At 50.8% G+C, this 19,120-nt stretch overlaps 1 protein-coding gene and 1 long non-coding RNA gene across 3 annotated transcripts; one reads left to right on the top strand and one right to left on the bottom strand.

The window, feature by feature from the left end:
- Positions 1-5,700: 5,700 nt before the first annotated feature.
- Positions 5,701-13,159, bottom strand: LOC137218356 (uncharacterized). Of its 2 annotated transcripts, XR_010940673.1 has the most exons (3): positions 13,029-13,159; positions 10,178-10,257; positions 5,701-6,099 (listed from the first exon to the last, which is right to left on the bottom strand). It is a non-coding gene; the product is annotated as an uncharacterized lncRNA (long non-coding RNA). The 2 variants fall into 2 exon arrangements; XR_010940672.1 differs by lacking the exon at positions 13,029-13,159 and having other exon boundaries at positions 10,043-10,182.
- On the top strand, positions 12,185-18,535 carry TRNP1 (TMF1 regulated nuclear protein 1). Its single transcript, XM_067724980.1, has 2 exons — positions 12,185-13,198; positions 17,791-18,535. The coding sequence occupies exon 1, from the start codon at positions 12,326-12,328 to the stop codon at positions 13,025-13,027; it is 702 nt and encodes a 233-aa protein (XP_067581081.1). The 5' UTR covers positions 12,185-12,325; the 3' UTR covers positions 13,028-13,198; positions 17,791-18,535.
- Positions 18,536-19,120: the final 585 nt, after the last annotated feature.

Below are 19,120 nucleotides of genomic sequence, written 5' to 3' on the forward strand. Positions count from 1 at the left end.
TGTATTATTTAAACAGTAAAAAGGAAGACACCCACCACTAGTTTAATGGGACATTTCAGTACTTTTGAAGCTCTCTGTATGATCCTCCTCTGTGGCCTCCCCTTTCCTCATCCTTCCAGAGAAAAACATCCTGAAAATAGTGTTAATCATTCCCTTAATGGTGTTAATCATTTGGGCTGATTTATCCACTGGACACAATAAGCATCGTACCTAGGAGTCTCAATACTTTTAGGGGTCCACAAAAACGTTTTAATTTCTTTTGTAATGAGAGCTGATTTATGCTGCACACTTTAAACTTGTACATAACTGTATGTTAATTATATCTCAATAAAACTAAAAAAAAAATCAGAGATGATTGAATAAATGGAGAGAAGAGACATTTTCCTTATGGAATTCCAAATATATGTAGATAACCTCCCCTCCAGGAGGGGGCACTTTATCAGCTTAATGGTGCTTTATACCTAGTTTGCTGAGAATTATTTTTTCTTTCTTTTTTTTAGTTTGCTAAGAATTTTTAACATAAAAAATTGAATTATCAGGTGCATTTTCTGTATAGATTGAAATATTCACTTGGTTTTCCTCCTCTAACATTAATATGATTAATTACACTAGTAGATTTTCTAATGTTGAATCAAACTTCCTAGAATAAACTCATCTTGGTCATGATGTGTTTATTATCATTTTTTTCTGTTATTATTATTTTTTTTGGTTGCACCGCGTGGCTTGCAGGATATTAGTTCCCCGACCAGGGATTGAACCCGGACCTCAGCCGTGAAAGTGCTGAGTCCTAACCACTGGACTGCCAGGGAATTCCTGTGTTTATTATATTGTAAATACATTGCTAGATTTAGCTTGTTAATCTTTTGTTTAGGGCATTGACATCTATGTTCTTAAGTAATATTGTTCTGTAATTTTTCTTTCTCATACTCTACTTGATCATTTTTGATATGAATTTTTATTTCTCCACGAATTTGTCTATTTTACCTTTGTTCTAAATTTGTTGTCATAAAATTGTTTCTAATGTTCTCCAGTTATCTTTTAAATCTCTGCTATAGCTGTAGTTCTGTAGTCCTGCTCTTCAAATTTAACATTGTTTATTTGTGCCCACGCTCTAGAGCCCACAAGCCACAACTATTGAGCCCGCGTGCCACAACTACTGAAGCCCGCGTTCCTAGAGCCAGGAATTTCTTCCTGGCTCAATCTTGCCAGGAGTTTCTCAGTATTGTTTCTGTGTCAGTTAGGAATTAGATTCAGCTGGAAGTATCAGAACCCCCCCGCCCCCACCCCGCCACAGCACAACAGCTCACTGTTCTACCATCCCTAGAGTGAGGCCCTGGTCTTAAGGTCCTTGATGGCATCCACCACATCTGTGTTTCTGACAGCAAGGTGGAGAAAAGAAAGAAAAAGGTAGAGGCTGTGGGTCACTTCTTCCCACTGGCTGCTTAACATCTGAGTGCCCCAGGCTCAGTCGTTTGTCCTCGCCTCTCCTCTGCCTTCTCTCCTCCCATGGTCATCTCATCCAGTTAAATACTGCCTATCTGACTCCGAATTCACACCTGCAACCCAGCCCTCTCTCCTGAGCCCCAGACATATAAAGTCAACTGCCCACTCGAAATTTCTGCTCAGATATCTAATTGACATTTCAAACTCAACATGGTCAAACTTTAACTCCCTAGAAAAGAAAAATCCAACAAAATGCTGGAGCTGGGAACCCAAAGGGTCCCTTTCTTCTGAATGCTTCCTGATTGCAACTTGGCTTCCCCTCCCCAAATAGAATAATCTTCAGCTCCTAGCACTCCACTGTTTAATGGAACTAAAGCAGTATTAAAAAAAAAAAAAGGCAATTGAGTAGTATGGAATAGACTAGACCAAGGAATATCAGCCTGCCTCACATGTAATTAGGGTGAATATTGCTTGTGAAATTTTTGTCTGCATGCCGGGTTCTGGTGTAAAAATGTCTTTTTTTCTTCCAGTTCTATGGAGATATAATTGACGTACAGTGTATAAGTTTAAGGTGTACAGCAGAATGGTTTTTTTTTTTTTTGGCTGTGTTGGGTCTTCCTTGCTGCGCGTGGGCTTTCTCTAGTTGCGTTGAGCGGGGCATACTTTTCGATGCGGTGCGCGGGCTTCTCATTGCGGTGGCTTCTCTTTTTGAAGAGCACGGGCTCTAGGAGCGCGGGCTTCAGTAGTTGTGGCACGCGGGCTCAATAGTTGTGGCTCGCGGGCTCTAGAGCGTGGGCTCAGTAGTTGTGGCTTGCGGGCTCTAGAGCGCAGGCTCAGTAGTTGTGGCACACGGGCTTAGTTGCTCTGCGGCATGTGGGATCCTCCCGGACCAGGGCTTGAACCCGTGTTCCCTGTATTGGCAGGCAGATTCTTAACCACTGCGCCACCAGGGAAGCCTGGCAGGCGGATTCTTAACCACTGCACCACCAGGGAAGTCCTGATTTGTCTTATATACGTCATGAAATGATTATGTTGTGAAATGTCTTATTGTGGGTTAAATTTAAAAATTTTGACTGGTCTAGGTCTCAGGGTTCAACAGGTGCTTTCAGGGCAAACACCAGCTACAAGACTCATTTACTCTTGAGGAATTGCCCTTTCTTGTCACTTCTGACTTCTGTTAATTCCCTTACTTTGTAATCAGCTCACTGATGCTTTACAAGAAAAATTTTAAAAATTTATCCATCACTTTTAAGTGCCATATGTGAGGAAGCATTTCTCTGCTCCCCTCTTCTGCCATTTTGCTGGAAATGCAGCTCTCTTCCTGAGGGTCTATCCCATCTCATTCCATTACCACAGCTCATTATATTCCAGCTTCACTTGCCTCCTTTGTGTTCCCCAAATGCGTCAAACTATCCTGCAAAGAACCTTTGCACTTCCTGTTCGCTCCACCTGGATCGCTTCTCCCTAGCACTTCTAAAGCACTCCTTTGCTTTCTTCATCAATCAGGATTTGTTCAATTATAAGTTCAAATAGCTCAAAATAGCTTAAGAAAAACAGGAGAGTCTATCATCTCACTTAAGTGAAAAGTCCAAGGGTACCTTCAGGTACAGCTGGAATCAGGTGCTCAAGTGATTTCCACGCTCATCAGGTCTCTGTTTCTGGGCTCTCCTGCCGGGCACCAGGCCCACACTTCCTTTGTGGTGGCAAGATGACTGCTGCCTGCAGCTTCAGGTTTATAGTCTACTTGGTCAACAATTCGTGGGCAAAGAAAGTTTCTCTTTCTCAATAGTTCTAGTAAACTTCCAAGTACTGAGTTTCACTGGCCAGGTCAGGATCATAACCCCATTCCTGGAGACAGGCTGGGGTCAGCCCCACAAGAAACATGCACTGAGCATATAGGAGAAGTGGTTCCCCCCAAAATATAAAGGCATTGTTATCAAAAGTAGGACATAAATGGTGGGAAGGCAAAGCCCAGAGCTGCCCACTCCAACATCCTAGACTTCTCTATCTAAAGTATATTGCTGGGGTCATGCCCTACCGTATCACCCTGTTTTCTTCCTTCAAAGTATACATGTAATGCAATCTGAAATGATATTTGTTTTGATTCTTTATGGCCTTCTCTCTTCCTCTGGATTGAGCATGCTCAGAGGGCAGGGACCTTACCTGTCTTGATCACTGCTATATTTCTAGCACTTAGAAGTGTCTGGTACATAGTAAGTGCTTAATGAAGGCTTTTGGTAGGAATGAGTTTGCTGGACAGCCCATCCTCTCTTGCTGTCTTAAGAATCTCCCATGCAGGGACTTCCCTGGCGGTCCAGTGGTTAAGACTCCGTGCTTCCACTGCAGGGGGCATGGGTTCAATCCCTGGTCGGGGATCTAAGATCCTGCAAGCCGGGCAGCGTAGCCAAAAAAAAAAAGAATCTCCCACGTGAGTTTATTCGTGCAAGGCAGCCATATTTCCCCTTCTACTAGGTCAATCCCATCGCATACAAAGGTGCTCCTAGCAGCTCCCATCTTACAGAACCCCTGCTCAACCCCCTTTCTTGCCAGCTACCACCCTATTTCTCTGCTTTTCAAAACAAAGCTTACACAGAAGGATGGTCTGTGTTTGCCATAATTGCTTCCTTAATCTCAATTTATTGCTCAGCCCACTTTTCTGTTTCCCCCCTTTATTGACAACCATCCCTGCTCAGGCTCCTTTGCTGGTTCGTTCCCATCATCCTGGCTTCTAAATGTGGTGTCTCAGACTTCTGTTCACTTCTCCATCAATACTTTTTCCCAAGGCCACTCATCTTATCCCACGGCTTCAAGTACCATCTATGGATGACTCCCCAAATTCAAGTCTCCAGCTCTGACTCTCCAGTGCTGACTTCCAGAAGCTTCTATACACCTGCCTACTTATCATGGATATCCAACTTGGGTCTTGTGAAATAATAGAAAAAATATGCATATTGGTGTCTGCCCCCAGTTCCTGACACAGAGCTCCTAAACCCCTTGAAATTTCCTGGGTCATGGGAGCATATTCTGTTCTAACGAGGTGACTGTTGGTGGGTGCCTGAATAGCTTCAGGAAGGGAGCTGGTCACCAGAGAGACGAATGCATGATTAGAAGCTTGGAACTTTCAGCCCCACCCCCACCCCAACCTCTGGGAAGGGCAGAGGGGCTGGAGATTCAGTTAATGATCCGTCATGCTCATGTGATGAAGCCTCCATAAAAATCCCCAAAGTACAGGGTGTGGAGAGCTTCTGGGTTGGTGAATATACCCACATGCTGGGAGGGTGGTGCACCCCAACTCCATGGGACAGAAGCTCCTGTGCTCAGAGATCCCTCCCAGATCTCACCCTACGTATCTCTTCATTTGGCTGTTCATCTGTATCCTTTATAATAAACTGGTAAATGTGTTTCCCTGAATTTTCCAGCTGTTCTGGCAAATTATTGAATCCAAGGAGGGGGTCGTGGGAACCTCTGATTTGTACGTAAGTCAGACAGAAGTTGTGGATAACTTGGGGGGAATCTACTACTTGTGATTGGTGTCTCAAGTGAAGGGCAGTCTTGTGGGAATAGGTCCTTAACCTGTGGGGTCTGCGTTAACTCCAGTTAGTGTCAGAATCGAATCACATTGAATTGCAGGACAACCAGCTAGGGTTGAAGAATTGGTTGGTGCAGGAAAACACACACACACACACACACACACACACACACACATTTAATGACCAGAAGTGTCAGAAGTGAAGGATTCTGTGAATAGAGGATTGAGAATAGAGAAGAAAAACAGAAAAGATTTTCCAAAATAGGCATCCAAAACAAAATTCTTTCCAAAGGTTTACCTATCCTCTATGTGTGTAGACCTTTACTAACTAGTAAAATATATTTTTTTCCCTTTCTGTGTTACTTTTTTTTTTAATTGAGTTTTGCTTTTCTGCATCAGACTGATACAGAGAGCACGATTTTACAAGTCAGACTTTCATTTTCCAGTGCACAGTAACTCAAACCATAACATCTGAATGCTGCTGTGCTAATGTCAATTATTTTAAATAATCTTTCCATGTTTTTTTGGGGGGGGGGCCACGCTGTGCGTGTGGCATGCGGGATCTTAGTTCCCTGACTAGGGATCGAACCCGTGCCCTCTGCAATGGAAGTGTGGAGTCTTAACCACTGGACTGCCAGGGAAGTCCTCTTTCCACCTTTGAAACTGAATGTATACCCCTTGCAAGGTATACTCTTTCTTAGACTAAAAAATGGGAAGATACAATGGGCTATTACTATAGACTTCTTTTGTTCTTTTTAAAATTTTTTTTAAATTTAATTTTATTTGTTTATTATTTTGGCTGTGTTGGGTCTTCTTTGCTGGGCTTTCTCTCATTGCGGTGAGCTGGGGCTACTCTTCATTGTGGTGCATGGGCTTCTCATTGCGGTGGCTTCTCTTGCTGTGGAGCATGGGCTCTAGGTGCGTGGGCTTCAGTAGTTGTGGCGCGTGGGCTTCAGTAGTTGTGGCTCGCAGGCTCTAGAGAGCAGGCTCAATAGTTGTGGCATATGGGCTTAGTTGCTCCGCAGCATGTGGGATCTTCCCAGACCAGGGCTTGAACCTGTGTTCCCTGCATTGGCAGGCGGATTCTTAACCACTGCGCCACCAAGGAAGTCCCGACTTCTTTTGTTCTTATTTTTGTAATGAAGCAATTATCATGCAGGGGGAAAAGAAAAGAAAACCTCTTGACCTTGATTTCTCTACGAAACCTGTTCCTCCCCTGGTCTTTCCCATCTCAGTCAAGAGTACCACGCCTAATGGTACCTCACTCACCCCCTCACTAATCATCCACAAGTCCTCTCAGTTCATCTCCAAATAAAATCCAAATCGTCTCTCCTCCCACCTCTTGCCATTACTCCTGGCCTGGCCTCCATCCTCTCTCAGCTGGATTACTGCAGTAATCTCCTAACTGGTCTCCCTCCTCCTCCTCTTGTTGCCTTTCAGTTCATTCTCTACATGGCTAACAGCATGACCTTTTAGAGACAAATCAGATCCTGTTGATCCCCACTTAAACCTTTCAAAGGCTTCCCCTGCACTTAGCATAAAACCCCAAATCCTCACCCTGGCCTCCAGACCCAGCTCCTCTGATCTCAGCTCTCCCCATTTTCTGGCTTACAAGGCACTGAACACACTGATCTTTCTGTCTCAGGACCTTTGCCCATACTATTTTTTCTGCTGGGAAATCTCTCTCCTCAATTCCACATAACTGACTCCTGCTCATCTTTCAGGTTTCAGCTTAAATGTCACCTCTTAAGGAGAAGCCCTCCTTGACTCCCCTTTCTATCATGTAGCCAGATTTTTAAAAAACATTTATTTATTTTACTGTGCCAGGTCTTAGTTGTGGCACGCGGGATCTTTGTTGTGGCGCACGGGATCTTTGTTTTGGCACGTGGGATCTTTAGTTGTGGCATGCGAACTCTTAGTTGCAGCATGTGAGATCTAGTTCCCTGACCAGGGATCGAACTCGGGCCCCCTGCATGGAGAGTATGGAGTCTTAGCCAGTGGACCACCGGGGAAGTCCCGGGGAAGTCCCTCACGTCACCAGATTAGACCTTGTTCATGATTTCTAGGGAAGCACTACGGCCTAGTGGTTGAAAACAGGCTCTGGAGGCAGACTGCCTGGGTGTTGAATCCCAGCTTGGCCACTCCTTGACCATGTGGCCTTGGCCGCATTTACTTAACCACTCTGTCCTTCAGATTCCTTATCTGTAAAATGCAGTGTGTTAACAATATGCCTCAAAGGATAGGTACTCTGTACATGGCCCAGAGTAAGTGTTAGGTAAATATTGGCAGGTATTTTATTGCTCCTTCGTGGCACATTTCTTGGGATTTAATTAGTTTGGTTTCTGAAATGTAAGCTTTGTGGGAACAGGGTTTGTGCTTTTCTTATTTACTGCTGTGCCCCTAGCACCTTGCACAGTGGCTGGTACACGGTATGTGCCTAATTACATTGCTGAATGAATGCACAAAGGCAGACTCGAACTCACCCCTTTTGGAGCTTACAGTCTAGAGAGCATGGAATCTAACCTTGTCCTTCTTACCCTTCAACACATGGCCATTTTAGAGCTGTGAAAACTGAGACCCATAAAGGTGGGGTGATTCGAGTAAAGCTTCAAGGGGGAAGGGGTATTGCTCTTTCCAACTTTCCAGAGGGAAGTAAAACTCCTACTTGTCAGAAACGTGATGAAGCACCAAAAGCACATGGAACGAACAGAGCCCTACATCCGCTGTGAACACAAGTCACAGCCTTTTATTCTAGGAATAAGAACCAGGGCAAATTTTTCATCACAAGAGAAATTGTAAAAGAAAAGAAAGAAAAAGAAAACCTGTGAGCTCTCTGGTTGGAGTAGCAGGATGGGTTGCAGTGCTGTTGACTGAGATGGCTGACACTGCAGCTGTGACTTCCTGGGAAAGATATCCAGTGCCCTGTCTGAGCTGCTGTCCTCCCCCCACCCAAACATGCTGTTCATGCCACATTTAGGAATCCAGCGGCTTCATTTGACAAATGTGGGAACAGAGGCTTAGCAAGGAGAAGGGACTTGCTCTAGTCCACATGATGAATTAAACTCAAGTTTTCTGACTTCTAGCCCAAGATTCCTTTAAGCTCTAATTAATATAAAAGCTCTTAATATGAGAATGGAGAGAAAGGGGAGGTGAGGGGGAGGAGAAGTTTGGAAGAAGGAAGAGGTGTTGGATCAGGTGCCCACTGGCGGGCAGGGGCACTGACAGGTATGTGGGGCAACCAGAGTCCTTGTGGGGAGGGCAGGGGAGTCTGCTGAGGAAAGAGGAGATGGAGGCTGGGGCCTAGCTGGGTTATTTTCAGAGCTGCTATCTTTGTCTGCATCTGCTAAATTATTAAACTGATATCACATCCTAGAGGGTGCCAGCCCAGGTTGCCAGGAAGAGACTGAAAGGGAGGGGTTGGATCTCTGAGCAGAGGCCTTGAATCTTCTAGGCTGGGATAGAAGTCGACTTTTCAAGCCTTAACCTCCTGCCCCACCCCACTCTCAGCTGATGGAGTGGATCCTGCTTTGGGCCACAGCTGCACTTGCCATGCCCTCCGTAAGGTTCTGTCTCCGCTGGCTGCTGTCCTGGAAGGAGAGTGTGTATAATGGACAGGACTCTGAAACCAGGTCCCCCCTCGGCTGCCTCTTCTCTTTCAAGGTCTCTGACTCAGACCACAGAGAGACATGACTCGCTGTGAGACCTTGGACAAATCCTTGATCTTTGTATGTCTTTGTGCCATAAGTATTAGTGGTTCCATGCCTCAGGCCCTGAAGTTCACAGAGAAAAAGTGCATTTCTCAGGGTTGTGCAGCTAGGAAAGAACTGAGCTTCAATTCAAATTCAAGTCTCTCCAATTCCAGATGCCTTTCCTCTCTATTCTTTTTTTTATATTTTAGTATTTTCTCTATTTCCTATCTTTCCTACAAAAGGAATGCATAACTTTGATGAAGATCAGAAAAAAAGAATAATCATTATAATTTAAAAGTGTATTTTCTAGGGCTTCCCTGGTGGCACAGTGGTTAAGAATCCACCTGCCAATGCAGGGGACACGAGTTCGAGCCCTGGTCTGCGAAGATCCCACGTGCCATGGAGCAACTAAGCCCGTGTGCCACAACTACTGAGCCTGCGCTCTAGAGCCTGCGAGCCACAATTACTGAGCCCGCGTGCCACAACTACTGAAGCCCGCACACCTAGAGCCCGTGCTCTGCAACAAGAGAAGCCACTGCAATGAGAAGCCTGCGCACTGCAACGAAGAGTAGCCCCTGCTTGCCGCAACTAGAGAAAGCCCACGTGCAGCAATGAAGACCCAATGCAACCAAAAATAAATAAATTAAAAAAAAATAATAAATAAAAGTGTATTTTCTAATTCCTAATGTTGTGTTTGCCAGGCTGGTTGTGCCCTAAGAGGTGGTTGGCTGTGTCCCCTGCCCATTCTTGGGAGCGTGGAGCTCAGGGCAATTAAGGAAGCTGGGAAGGAAGCTGGCAGATGCCAAAGCTCTCTAACCTCTGATCCTGTACACGTGCTGTTCCTACCCTGAATCCTTCTCCCTTCCTGTCCCTCCGCCATCTGTGCATCCATCTCACACTTTGATTCATCCTTCAGGTCTCAGTTTAAATATCATCTTCTGCAGGGAACTCTCTCTGATCCCCTCCCCACCCAGGTCAGTGTCTGCTCTGCGTTCGCACAGCCACTGTGTTTCTCCTATCCCAGGAGATACCTCACTGAACTGCAGTCACCTGTGTCCTCCCTAGGCTGTGTGCTCTCTGAGGGCAGGGCCCCATCTGACCACTGCTGTACCTTCAGCAGCCAGCTCAACAGAGAAGGTAATGATCAAGTTTGTTGAATGAGTGAAATAAAGACTGAATGGATAAATGAATGAATGAACAAGGGGACGTCTCTATTCTCAACTAGCTCTGTCTACCCTTGTATTATTTTTCAATTCAAACAAATATCATTTGAGTGGCCTTATGGGGCCAGGCACTCTACCTAACTTCAGGGAATCTCATGCTAAGCAAAACCAGTCTAAGGAGAGACTGTTAAGTAACTAAACTATAAATAAATACATACTTATATATGACTAGTGGGAAATGCCATAGAGGATAGGAACAGGGGACATATCAGAGAACAGCAGGGAGGTGAGCTATGACTTTGGGGTGGGTCACATCTGTGTTTGAATCTTTGGCCACTTATCTGCTGTGTGACCTTGAGCGAGTCTCTTCACTTCTCTGGGCTTTGGTTTCTCATCAGGAACAAAGGCTGCTGATGCCCCTCCTTTAGGGGTACTGTGGAGAGAGAATGTTCATCTATTCAACAAATATAGGTTGAGTATCTCCTTCTATTCAGAGAAACAACTTGCCCAAGGTAACCCAGATGGGCAGTGTGTGTGGGATTTGAACTCAGATCTGACTGGTTCTCTGGATCTGGCTGATGGTGGGAGGTGGGGGTAAGTCCTAGTCTTGTTCCTCTTGGTTCATCCCCAGAAGTTGGGAGCGGTGATCTGCCTGATGCAGGCAAAACACCTGTAGATCTCCCCACGGTGATGGGGGAGGGATCTTCTGCACAGAGAAAGACACAAAGTTTGATGACACAAAGGAGATCATTCAAAGGGATGAACCATTCAGCAGGGCATTCCGTCGTCCCCATTGAGCCCCTCTGACTCCCTGAACCTCATCCTCCTCACTGAATTTCCCTTCTCCCTCTGTGCGCCTCTAGCACCAATGCACCCACTAAACCCCTCTCCCCTCACTGAGCCCCTCCCTCACTGAGCCCCTCCCCTCGCCCTGCCCTGAGCCTCCGCTACTCCCGTCACTGAACACCCTCCCCCTCACTCCCTCCTTCAAAGTCCTCCTCCCTTACCCTTCACTGAGCTTGACGCCCCCTCATGGACCTCACCGTCCTCTCTGAGCCCCTTCTGAGCTGCCTCTCAGGAGCCGAGCTGTCTCGCCCACGAATCCCAATCACTCAATCTAAGGCACTTAAAAGCACTTAGAGAACATGATGCGGGGGTGGGGCGGGGTGGTGTGGGGGTGGGGTGTGCTCCAACGTCCTCCTTCTCCTCCACATCAAGCCAGTGCAGCGCCCCCATCAGCCTCCTCTTCAGCCTGGGGCGGTAATCACACTGGCCACACTTTCGGCAGGTCCCCTGAGCCCACGGTCTGCTGCAGTTCTTCCCAATTGGTCTCAGCTGGTTGCTGGCCCTCCAGCCCCTGCCACCGCCCAACACAGAGCCCTTTCATTTCTGATGGCACTTTCAAGTGGATGGCAGTGTCATGTTGTCTGGGTCAATGTTTGGAGGGGGTATGGCAAGATCACTTCCGCTGTGGGAAAAATGGCTAGAGCTGAGTTCTATCGTTTTGCCAGTATGACTAAAGTCCCAGTTAAGCAGCGTCCCCTCAATGACAGTGAGAAGACCCAGGTATCTGAGTTCCCGGAGGGCATGCATGGATGAGCTTGTCCCTTTCGGCGGTCCAGATTGAGCCACGGACCTTGGGCAAGGCTCCACTACACCTTCTGGGTCTGTTTCCCGCTGTGTGTTAGGTGTGGGGACACCTACTGGGAGGAGCAGACAGGAGCAGGGGCTTGGAAAGAATTGTGCCCACTGCGGGGTGGGGCTCCCCTGGGGGGCCACCGAGATTTGCGAAAGCCGTGCCAAGCTCAGCAGCAGTGCTGAGGTTTGTTCTGCAAGTGAAGGGCTTGCCTGGTGAGGAACCAACACTGCCAGATCCCCACTAGGAGGCCAGTCGCCCCTCTGTGTTAACCTCTCCATGGCCGCAGGGAGATTGGAGAAGGTGGTCCTGGTGAAGTTTGCGGCCCAGGAGACCAGGTAGAGCCGATTCAGCCAAGGGGCAGCGTTTGGTATGTGCAAGGAGACAAGCCTCCTGAGTTGTGTCTCAGGCTTTCACTGTCACATAGTGTGGCTTCAGGCAAAAGCCTACCACAGGTGGGGACTGGAGTCCATGATTTATAAGCACTAGCTACTAGAGCTTATGACTCAGGGGCCAGGCTAGAGAAGATGCGGTCCCCTTTCCACCCAAAATTTGGAGGAGGTGGATAGGGACTGGATGCCCTAGCAGAGCAGCCTGGGTCGAAGGACCAGGGAGCTAAAGGGTTTGGGCAGTGTCCTGACGGGGCGGGGCAGGGGAGGAGGGTTCAGGGCATGCTAGTCTTTGATTGGCTGTGCTGCCCTTCGCTCCGCCCCATGGTCTATAAGACGCACCCGCGGCTGCCTTGGCGCTAGTGTGGGAGCTACGGCCGCGTCTCTCTCTGTTTTGAGGCCTCCATCCTTCCCAGCGTGGGGGACAGCCGGCCAGACCCGCGGACCTACTGCTGCGGACCGCCGGGGGGCGGGGGATGCCGGGCTGCCGCATCAGCGCCTGCGGCCCGGGGGCCCAGGAAGGGTCGGCGGAACCGGGGTCCCCATCGCCGCCGCCCGGGGAGCGCCTATTCTCCCCTCAGCCCCCGTCCCCAACTCCGACCTTGACCCCGACCCCGGCTCAGGCCTCACCGCAGCCCGAAGTGGCCCAGGAGTCGGCGGGCTCGGCCGAGGGGCAGGAGCTGCAGCGCTGGCGCCAGGGCGCTAGCGGGGGCGCGGGGCGCACCGGGCCAGCAGGGGGCGCGGGCGGCGGCCCGGTCGCGGCGGCGGCGGCGGCGGCGGCAGGGGGCCGTGCGCTTGAGCTGGCCGAAGCGCGGCGGCGACTGCTGGAGGTGGAGGGCCGCCGGCGCCTGGTGTCGGAGCTGGAGAGCCGCGTGCTGCAGCTGCACTGCGTCTTCCTGGCGGCCGAGCTGCGCCTGGCGCACCGCGCCGAGAGCCTGGGCCGCCTGGGCGGCGGCGTGGCGCAGGCCGAGCTCTATCTGGCGGCGCACGGGTCACGCCTCAAGAAGGGCTCGCGCCGCGGCCGTCGCGGCCGCCCGCCCGCGCTGCTTGCCTCTGCGCTCGGTCTGGGCGGCTGCGTGCCCTGGGGCGCCGGGCGCCTGCGGCGGGGCCACTGCCCCGAGCCCGATTCGCCCTTCCGCCGGAGCCCGCCCCGCGGCCCCGCCTCCCCCCAGCGCTGACCTCCGCGCCGGGACCTCTGGCCACCCCGACAGGCCATCGCCGAGGTGCCGACCGACGGATTGTGGACGCCGGCTGGATGGACGGCGTCACCGACGCGGATGGACAGATTGCCCGACCCCAGGAGGAGACAGTCGGGGGGCCGAGGGCCCAGTAAAGAAGGCTAAACTGAGGTGCGGTCTTAGCGGCTGGTGTATCCGTGGGGCGGGGCGGGGCGGGGCGGGGCGGTGCAAGGCTCCAGACCTTAGGGTTTCTGGAGTCCGCTGGGTCCTTAATAAAGCTGTCCGCTTTCTGTTGCCGCCACTCCCAGACCTCCGGCGGAATGAGGTAGTAGCACCAAGTCCCCATTATAGAGTTGGACAAATGGAGGCTGCTCAGATCCCAGAAGGGGTTTGCCAGCAAACTTTTACCTGTTGGAGCCTCCTGCACTGACGCAGCACCCCACCCTCACCTTCCACCAGCGCTGCATTTCCTGGGTCCCTTGGGGCTGTAAGAAGAGTCTTGCCCTTGAGGCTGCTGCTTTCTGGCACTACCCTCCGGGAGCCCAGAATAATGAGGCCCCGGGATGGGGTGGGGGCTGGCACAGCGATGTACCTCTGAGTTCTCTTCTCCTAAGCGCCTGTTTCCCATTCGGGGAGATGGAATCCCAGAGAGGCTATGGATTTGCTCCCATCATACTTATACTTAGGACCTTCCACTTCTAGGAGACAGGTCTTTTCTCAGGCCCTCATGCAGCTTCGCTAAGAGTACAGTCTGACTCAGATGACCAGGGTGGGGTGTTTGGTGACTGCCTGAAGCTTTGCCGGCTCTCCTAGGGGCTCCCTCCCAACCTGTCACTAAGATGGCTCTGCCAGGGATGGAGCCAGGTGACATCTTCTAACAGGCCCCAGGGGGGCAGGTATGTCATTGGCTTCTAGATTCTAGAAAGTGGGGCCTTAAAGGGCCAGACCCGAAATGAGATCTGCTTCTCTTCCTTTCCACACGCCCTTCAGGCCCCCCGTTCCCCTGCCCCACTCAGCTGTGAATGGCCTGGCTGCTGCTTTGCTGCTCACTGGCTGAGTTGACTGCAGCCTCACTTATCAGTCTGTGATGTGGGTATCTTCACCTCTTGGAAGGGTTGTAGTGAGGTTAACACAGGGCAGAGGTCTATCTTTTTCCATAAATCATGGAAGAATGTTTTATTCTCTTATATCACACCTAGAAACAGGCACTGCTTTTGCTGACCGAGCCTAGGAGCTGATTTAAAGTCCTCATTTTACGGAGTGGCAAGGTCAGCTAGGGACAGAACTAGGTCCTAGGCCTGTGTGTGTCCTTCTCGCAGTTTCTGTCTGCTGTCCAGGGGCAGGGGCTAGATAGAACTGGTGTCAGCTTGTCTGCCGTGTGACCTAGAACAACTCTGCCCTGTCTTTGGGCCAGTTTCCTCAGTCCTCTGAATGTAGCTGTCCCTCCTCATGTCAGGGCTTAGGAATGGCGAGAAGAGTGTAGAATGAGATAATTAAGAGTCACAGGATTCTGGTGTAATCCCAGAGTCCTCAGGGTCAGGTGTACTGCTCTGAAAGGCAGAGACCCAGGGGCCCTCACCTGTCCTTCTCCCAGCTAACTCTTCCTCTCCCCAGACCAAACTTTTTGCCTGGTTTCTCAGCTAACAGCCAGGACTTCCTGAACCCATTCTTAGCTGGGGAAGGGAAGTCCAGGAGGAGGTCTCACAGACTCTGAGAGCTTGTGGACTGGGAGAGCAGTGAGGGGCCCTGGCATCCTCTGGCCTCCCCAGAGAGAGAGGACCTTCCAAAGCTACTTGGGTCATTTGGGATCTAGAGGCCCAGAAAGGACAAGGACTCCCTGGAGGTGACACAGTGAGGAGCTCAGGCTTCAGTGCTGGGCTGCAGCCAGGACTGATTGTTTTCTGGGTTGCATGGGAGAGGGACACTTGGTCCAGAGAAGCTTTTAGCTAATGGTGTAAAGTGCTCTGTGTCACCACAATTTTGCCTTTCTCCGGGATTTATTGGTAATCAGCTTTGTCCTGATTTTGGTGTGGGGGGGCGGGGTGGGTAGGGAATTAGAGATGGCTCTTGCTGGAGATAGTGGTATATGTAGGAAATGGAGATTGGTCCTAGTGTCACAGGCAGCTCTGTCCCCTCCCTCCACTTCCAGATGTCCCACGCTTCTCACTAAGGGCCTCGGCCAGGGCACACAGTGTTCAGTGACTTGAACCCCAGCTCTTGGTTCAGTGCTCTCTCCACTACTCCTCAGCCAGTTAATAAAAGTCACCTTCCCACCACTGTCTGGCCCACCCAGGGCCCCTCTAGAAGGCTTCATATTCTCCTCAATCAACAAACATTGATCTCTGCTCAGTCCCGGGGCTCAAGAAGTAGCCCTGAATCAGAGGGTCTCTGTTTCCGAGGACTCGTGTCTCTCAGCCCTCTTCTAGGCAGCCTGCCCTGGCCATGTTGGAGGGCTGTTTTTAGGCCTTCACAAGTAACTATAGCCCCTGGTTATATACTGCATCCCCACCCTGAATGGCTTCCTGAACACTTTCTAGATGGCCCAGCATTCTAGCCCTGGGGACGGGACTGAGTACAGGGGATCCTGGGGGATCTGTGCCCTGAGGACATTGATTGCCACCAGTGCATCTGGAATGTCAGCTGAAGGAAGTGAGGGGCTGGAAGACCAGTTCAGGGTTTTAGTCAGGCCCTGCCCCTCCCGTGGATGAGCCCTTTCGCTCTCTTGGCTGGTCCCTGACAAGTGAGGCGCCTCTGGGCGGCGCCACCAGAGGGCAGTGTGGGCTGCTTCTCCGGGCGTGCGGGCAAGGCCTGGAGCAGGGTGGGAACCCACAGTGTCCCCGCCTCCAGCCAGCCTCTTCCCTTGTTGCCCAGGCTTCTCAGGCTTTGAGCTTTAAAGGTCTGGCAGAATGTGTGGGTACTGGTGGTCACTTAGAGAAGGGGCGGCCTCTGACCTCAGAGGGAAGGACCATCAGGAAAGACTTTCTTGGAGAGAGAGGTTGCCCCTGTTGGCTGTCACCGTCTGAGTAAAAGCCCAGAGTAGTTTCACTCCTCCCAGATTTGTTACCCTGATAATTGATCAGAACACCCCATCCTGCCGCCGCCCCCGCCGCCACCTGGGAATCAAGGTGGCTTCCTAGAGATTAGGCTGAAGCGACAATTCACAGCTAAAGTGCTCCAGGCCTGCAGTGGGCAGTCTCTAGGAGGTTCCCTTTGCCTAACAGCCAGGTCCCTGGAGAAAAACCCAAGGTCCCAGTCTTCTCCGAGCTGAAGGAGAAGCAGAGCCTTTACCTCCTCCCATGCTTTACAGCCAGCACGGGAGGAGGTATTTGGGAAAGCTGGGAGATCCCCAGCCTGTTTCTTCCCACATTAGACCTTGACCGCACGCTGGCTAGGAGTGATGGGGGAAGGGACTCCTTGGTTGTGGCACAATATATTAACCACCACCTCTATGCCAGGCACTGTGCTAAGCACTTTACACCCATTATCTCTTTCAGTCTTCCCAGCTACTCTGCAAAGTAGGAGTTAGCCCCATTTCCACAGATGAGGAAACTGAGGGTCGGGGGGGGGGCAGGTGGCTTGCCCAAGGACATAGAACCTCTGAGTGGGGGACACCTTAAACATTAGGCTATGTGGCTTTTCATTTATCAGGCTAATGAGGGTTTCTGAACTCTCACCCTTTGAGTCTGGGTACAGTGAACCCTGGTCCTTGGTTCTGGGGAGGGATGTGATCAGACATTGGAGGGGTGGCTTCTGCCACCCCTCCAAGGTCTGGGCACACCCCCAGAGGCTGGCTCCCCTGCTTGGTTGTCTGGGCTTTGGGGGTAAGTCAGGCTGAGTCAGCACACGGGGCTTCAGGCAAGGGCAGGCCAAGGATGCTCAGGGCCTGGGCTTGCCTTGGAGGCTGCCTCCTCTCCCTGCATACGTGGGCTGGCGTGTTTGGTGCCAAGGAGAGCAAAGAGCCTGGGATGGCAGAGGAAGAGGGTGACAGTCTCCATGGTGGGGCAGAAAGTGTCCCGTCTTAGAATTAGACAGACCTGGGATTTAGTCCTGACCTGGAGCTTCTCAGCTGGGAGACCTTGGGCAAATGACTTCCCTTCCCTGAGCCAGTTTCGTGTGTGTGTGTGTGTGTGTGTGTGTGTGTGTGTGTGTGTGTGTCTGTGTGTCTGTGTGTGTGTCTGTGTGTGTCTGTGTGTGTCTGTGTGTCTGTGTGTGTGTGTGTCTGTGTCTGTGTGTGTGTGTTTTATGGGGAGTTAGGGAAGAGATTATTTCTGAGTATTAAATGAGAGGTCACACTAAGTGCCTAGCACATAGAGGAGGTCTGTAAATGTTCAGTGGAGCCAACCTACCTAGCCCAGGAGGAGCTGCCAGGACAGAGCCCCCAGGCAGTGTGGGCCTTTGCTTCTCCAGAGCATCGCCATATCAGGCATCCCTGGAACAGTCCCCCTTCTCCCCCCCATGACAGTCCCTGAGGAGCTCCATAAGGGAAGAGGTGGAGGAGGGGGCAGGCTTTTTATCCCAGGAACATTCCATTCCAGCTGCTCAGACCAGTGGGGATCCCAGCCAAGGACAGAGGCCCGAGGGAGCTCACCCCAGGAGCCCCCACCCCTTCCAGGGTAGGAGCGAGTGGAGCCTGATTCCAAAATATTGCCCCTGCACCTTCTCTCCACAATGGCCCCTCTAAAGGAAGTAGATGTCGAAGGGTTTGGGTGGGGCTGGGTGGCTATGGGAGAGACAGTTAAAGCTCTTGAAATTATTCTTTCCAGCTCCTCCCAGCTCCTCAGAGCCTCGACTCGATCTGACTCCTGGATTCTGCGCCTTCCCTGGGCACCTCCTTCAGGAAGACTCCTCTCATTGACCCTACACAAGCATGGCACTCTCCTCGCTTCACAGTGGCAAGGGGCTGGATTCTGGGGAAGTTGCCGATACTATGAACTTCTCTATATATGCTGCATTTGACTTTGGCTTACACTGTACAACTGAAGATGTTACGACAAGTCCTTGAGACGCAGTCAGATCGTTTAAGAGTGCAGCAAAGCTTTCCAATGTGAAAGGGAAAAGGATCTCTTTTAGAAATGTCATCATTCTTTAACAAGTCACAGTGCAGCTGGGGTCCCCATTTTGGTAGATGCTGTTGCTTCTCAGTCTAACAGCACCAGGAGGCCTGTTTGAGGGGAAACATTGCTGTGAGCAATCCCTCAGTCCCCCTCATTCACCGTCCTTGCCCTCTCCAGGTGGGCACGTGCCTGCGGCCCCTCAGAAAGGTAATGGGCTGCTGGCTCCCGGGGGACACACCTGTTTCTCAGGAAGAGGCGTTGGCAACATAATTCTAAGTTTTAAATGAAAAAAGGGAGCACATTTATTCAAATATCCTGATGGTAGAGGGAAGGGGGCCACGCTGACTCACACAGAACCCAGAACTTGTAGAGTTCCGCAAAATGAACGCATATAGGGTCAGTTCCTTGATGTATACATTCAGGAAGAATAAATCTCAGCGATGTGAGACAAGCACGCGTGGTTTTGAGGTTTACTCTGTGAGTGGCGTTGCCGCCTTTCCTTTTTGTGTGTCTGTCACGGCTCTTTAAGCTGGCAGTTCCGTGAGCAGCTTCTGTTTAGTTTCGTTTGGCAATCTGGGCCTGCTTACTGATTTGCAGGCTGACTTCTCCCTTGACCTGGCTCAAAGTTGACCCTCTTTATGGAGTCTTCCCCAAATAAGGATGTGTTGAGGAAACTACACACAAAGGGGTGCGAGCGCGTTTGCCATAACACGGCAGCATGGTGATCCGTGGAGGATTGTGTGTGACCGTGCTGGTGAATGGATGGACCTGTCTGTCACTCAGGCTCCCAGCAGGAGACACAGCACCCTCAAACTGGGCAGAGACTTAAAAAGGGACTATTTCCAAAGATGGGGGCTGGGCTTAAGAAACTAACAAGGTTTATGCAGCTCTCCAGGGCTAGCAACAGGGAGAAGCCATTACAACTCCTGGGCCTGAAGGGGTAAGAGAGGAGAGGGGAGGGGAGGGCACACGGACCCGGAGAGTGCAGCTGTGTGGAGAGGGCCCCTGAAGGGAGCAGTGGTCTCTGGTTGAGAGATGT

The sequence above is a fragment of the Pseudorca crassidens genome, chromosome 2 (genome assembly GCF_039906515.1).
Source record: "Pseudorca crassidens isolate mPseCra1 chromosome 2, mPseCra1.hap1, whole genome shotgun sequence".
Lineage (NCBI taxonomy): Eukaryota > Metazoa > Chordata > Mammalia > Artiodactyla > Delphinidae > Pseudorca > Pseudorca crassidens.

Coding starts and splice junctions, on each gene's coding strand:
- TRNP1 (XM_067724980.1), top strand. CDS start 12,326: ATGCCGGGCTGCCGCATCAGCGCCTGCGGCCCGGGGGCCCAGGAAGGG.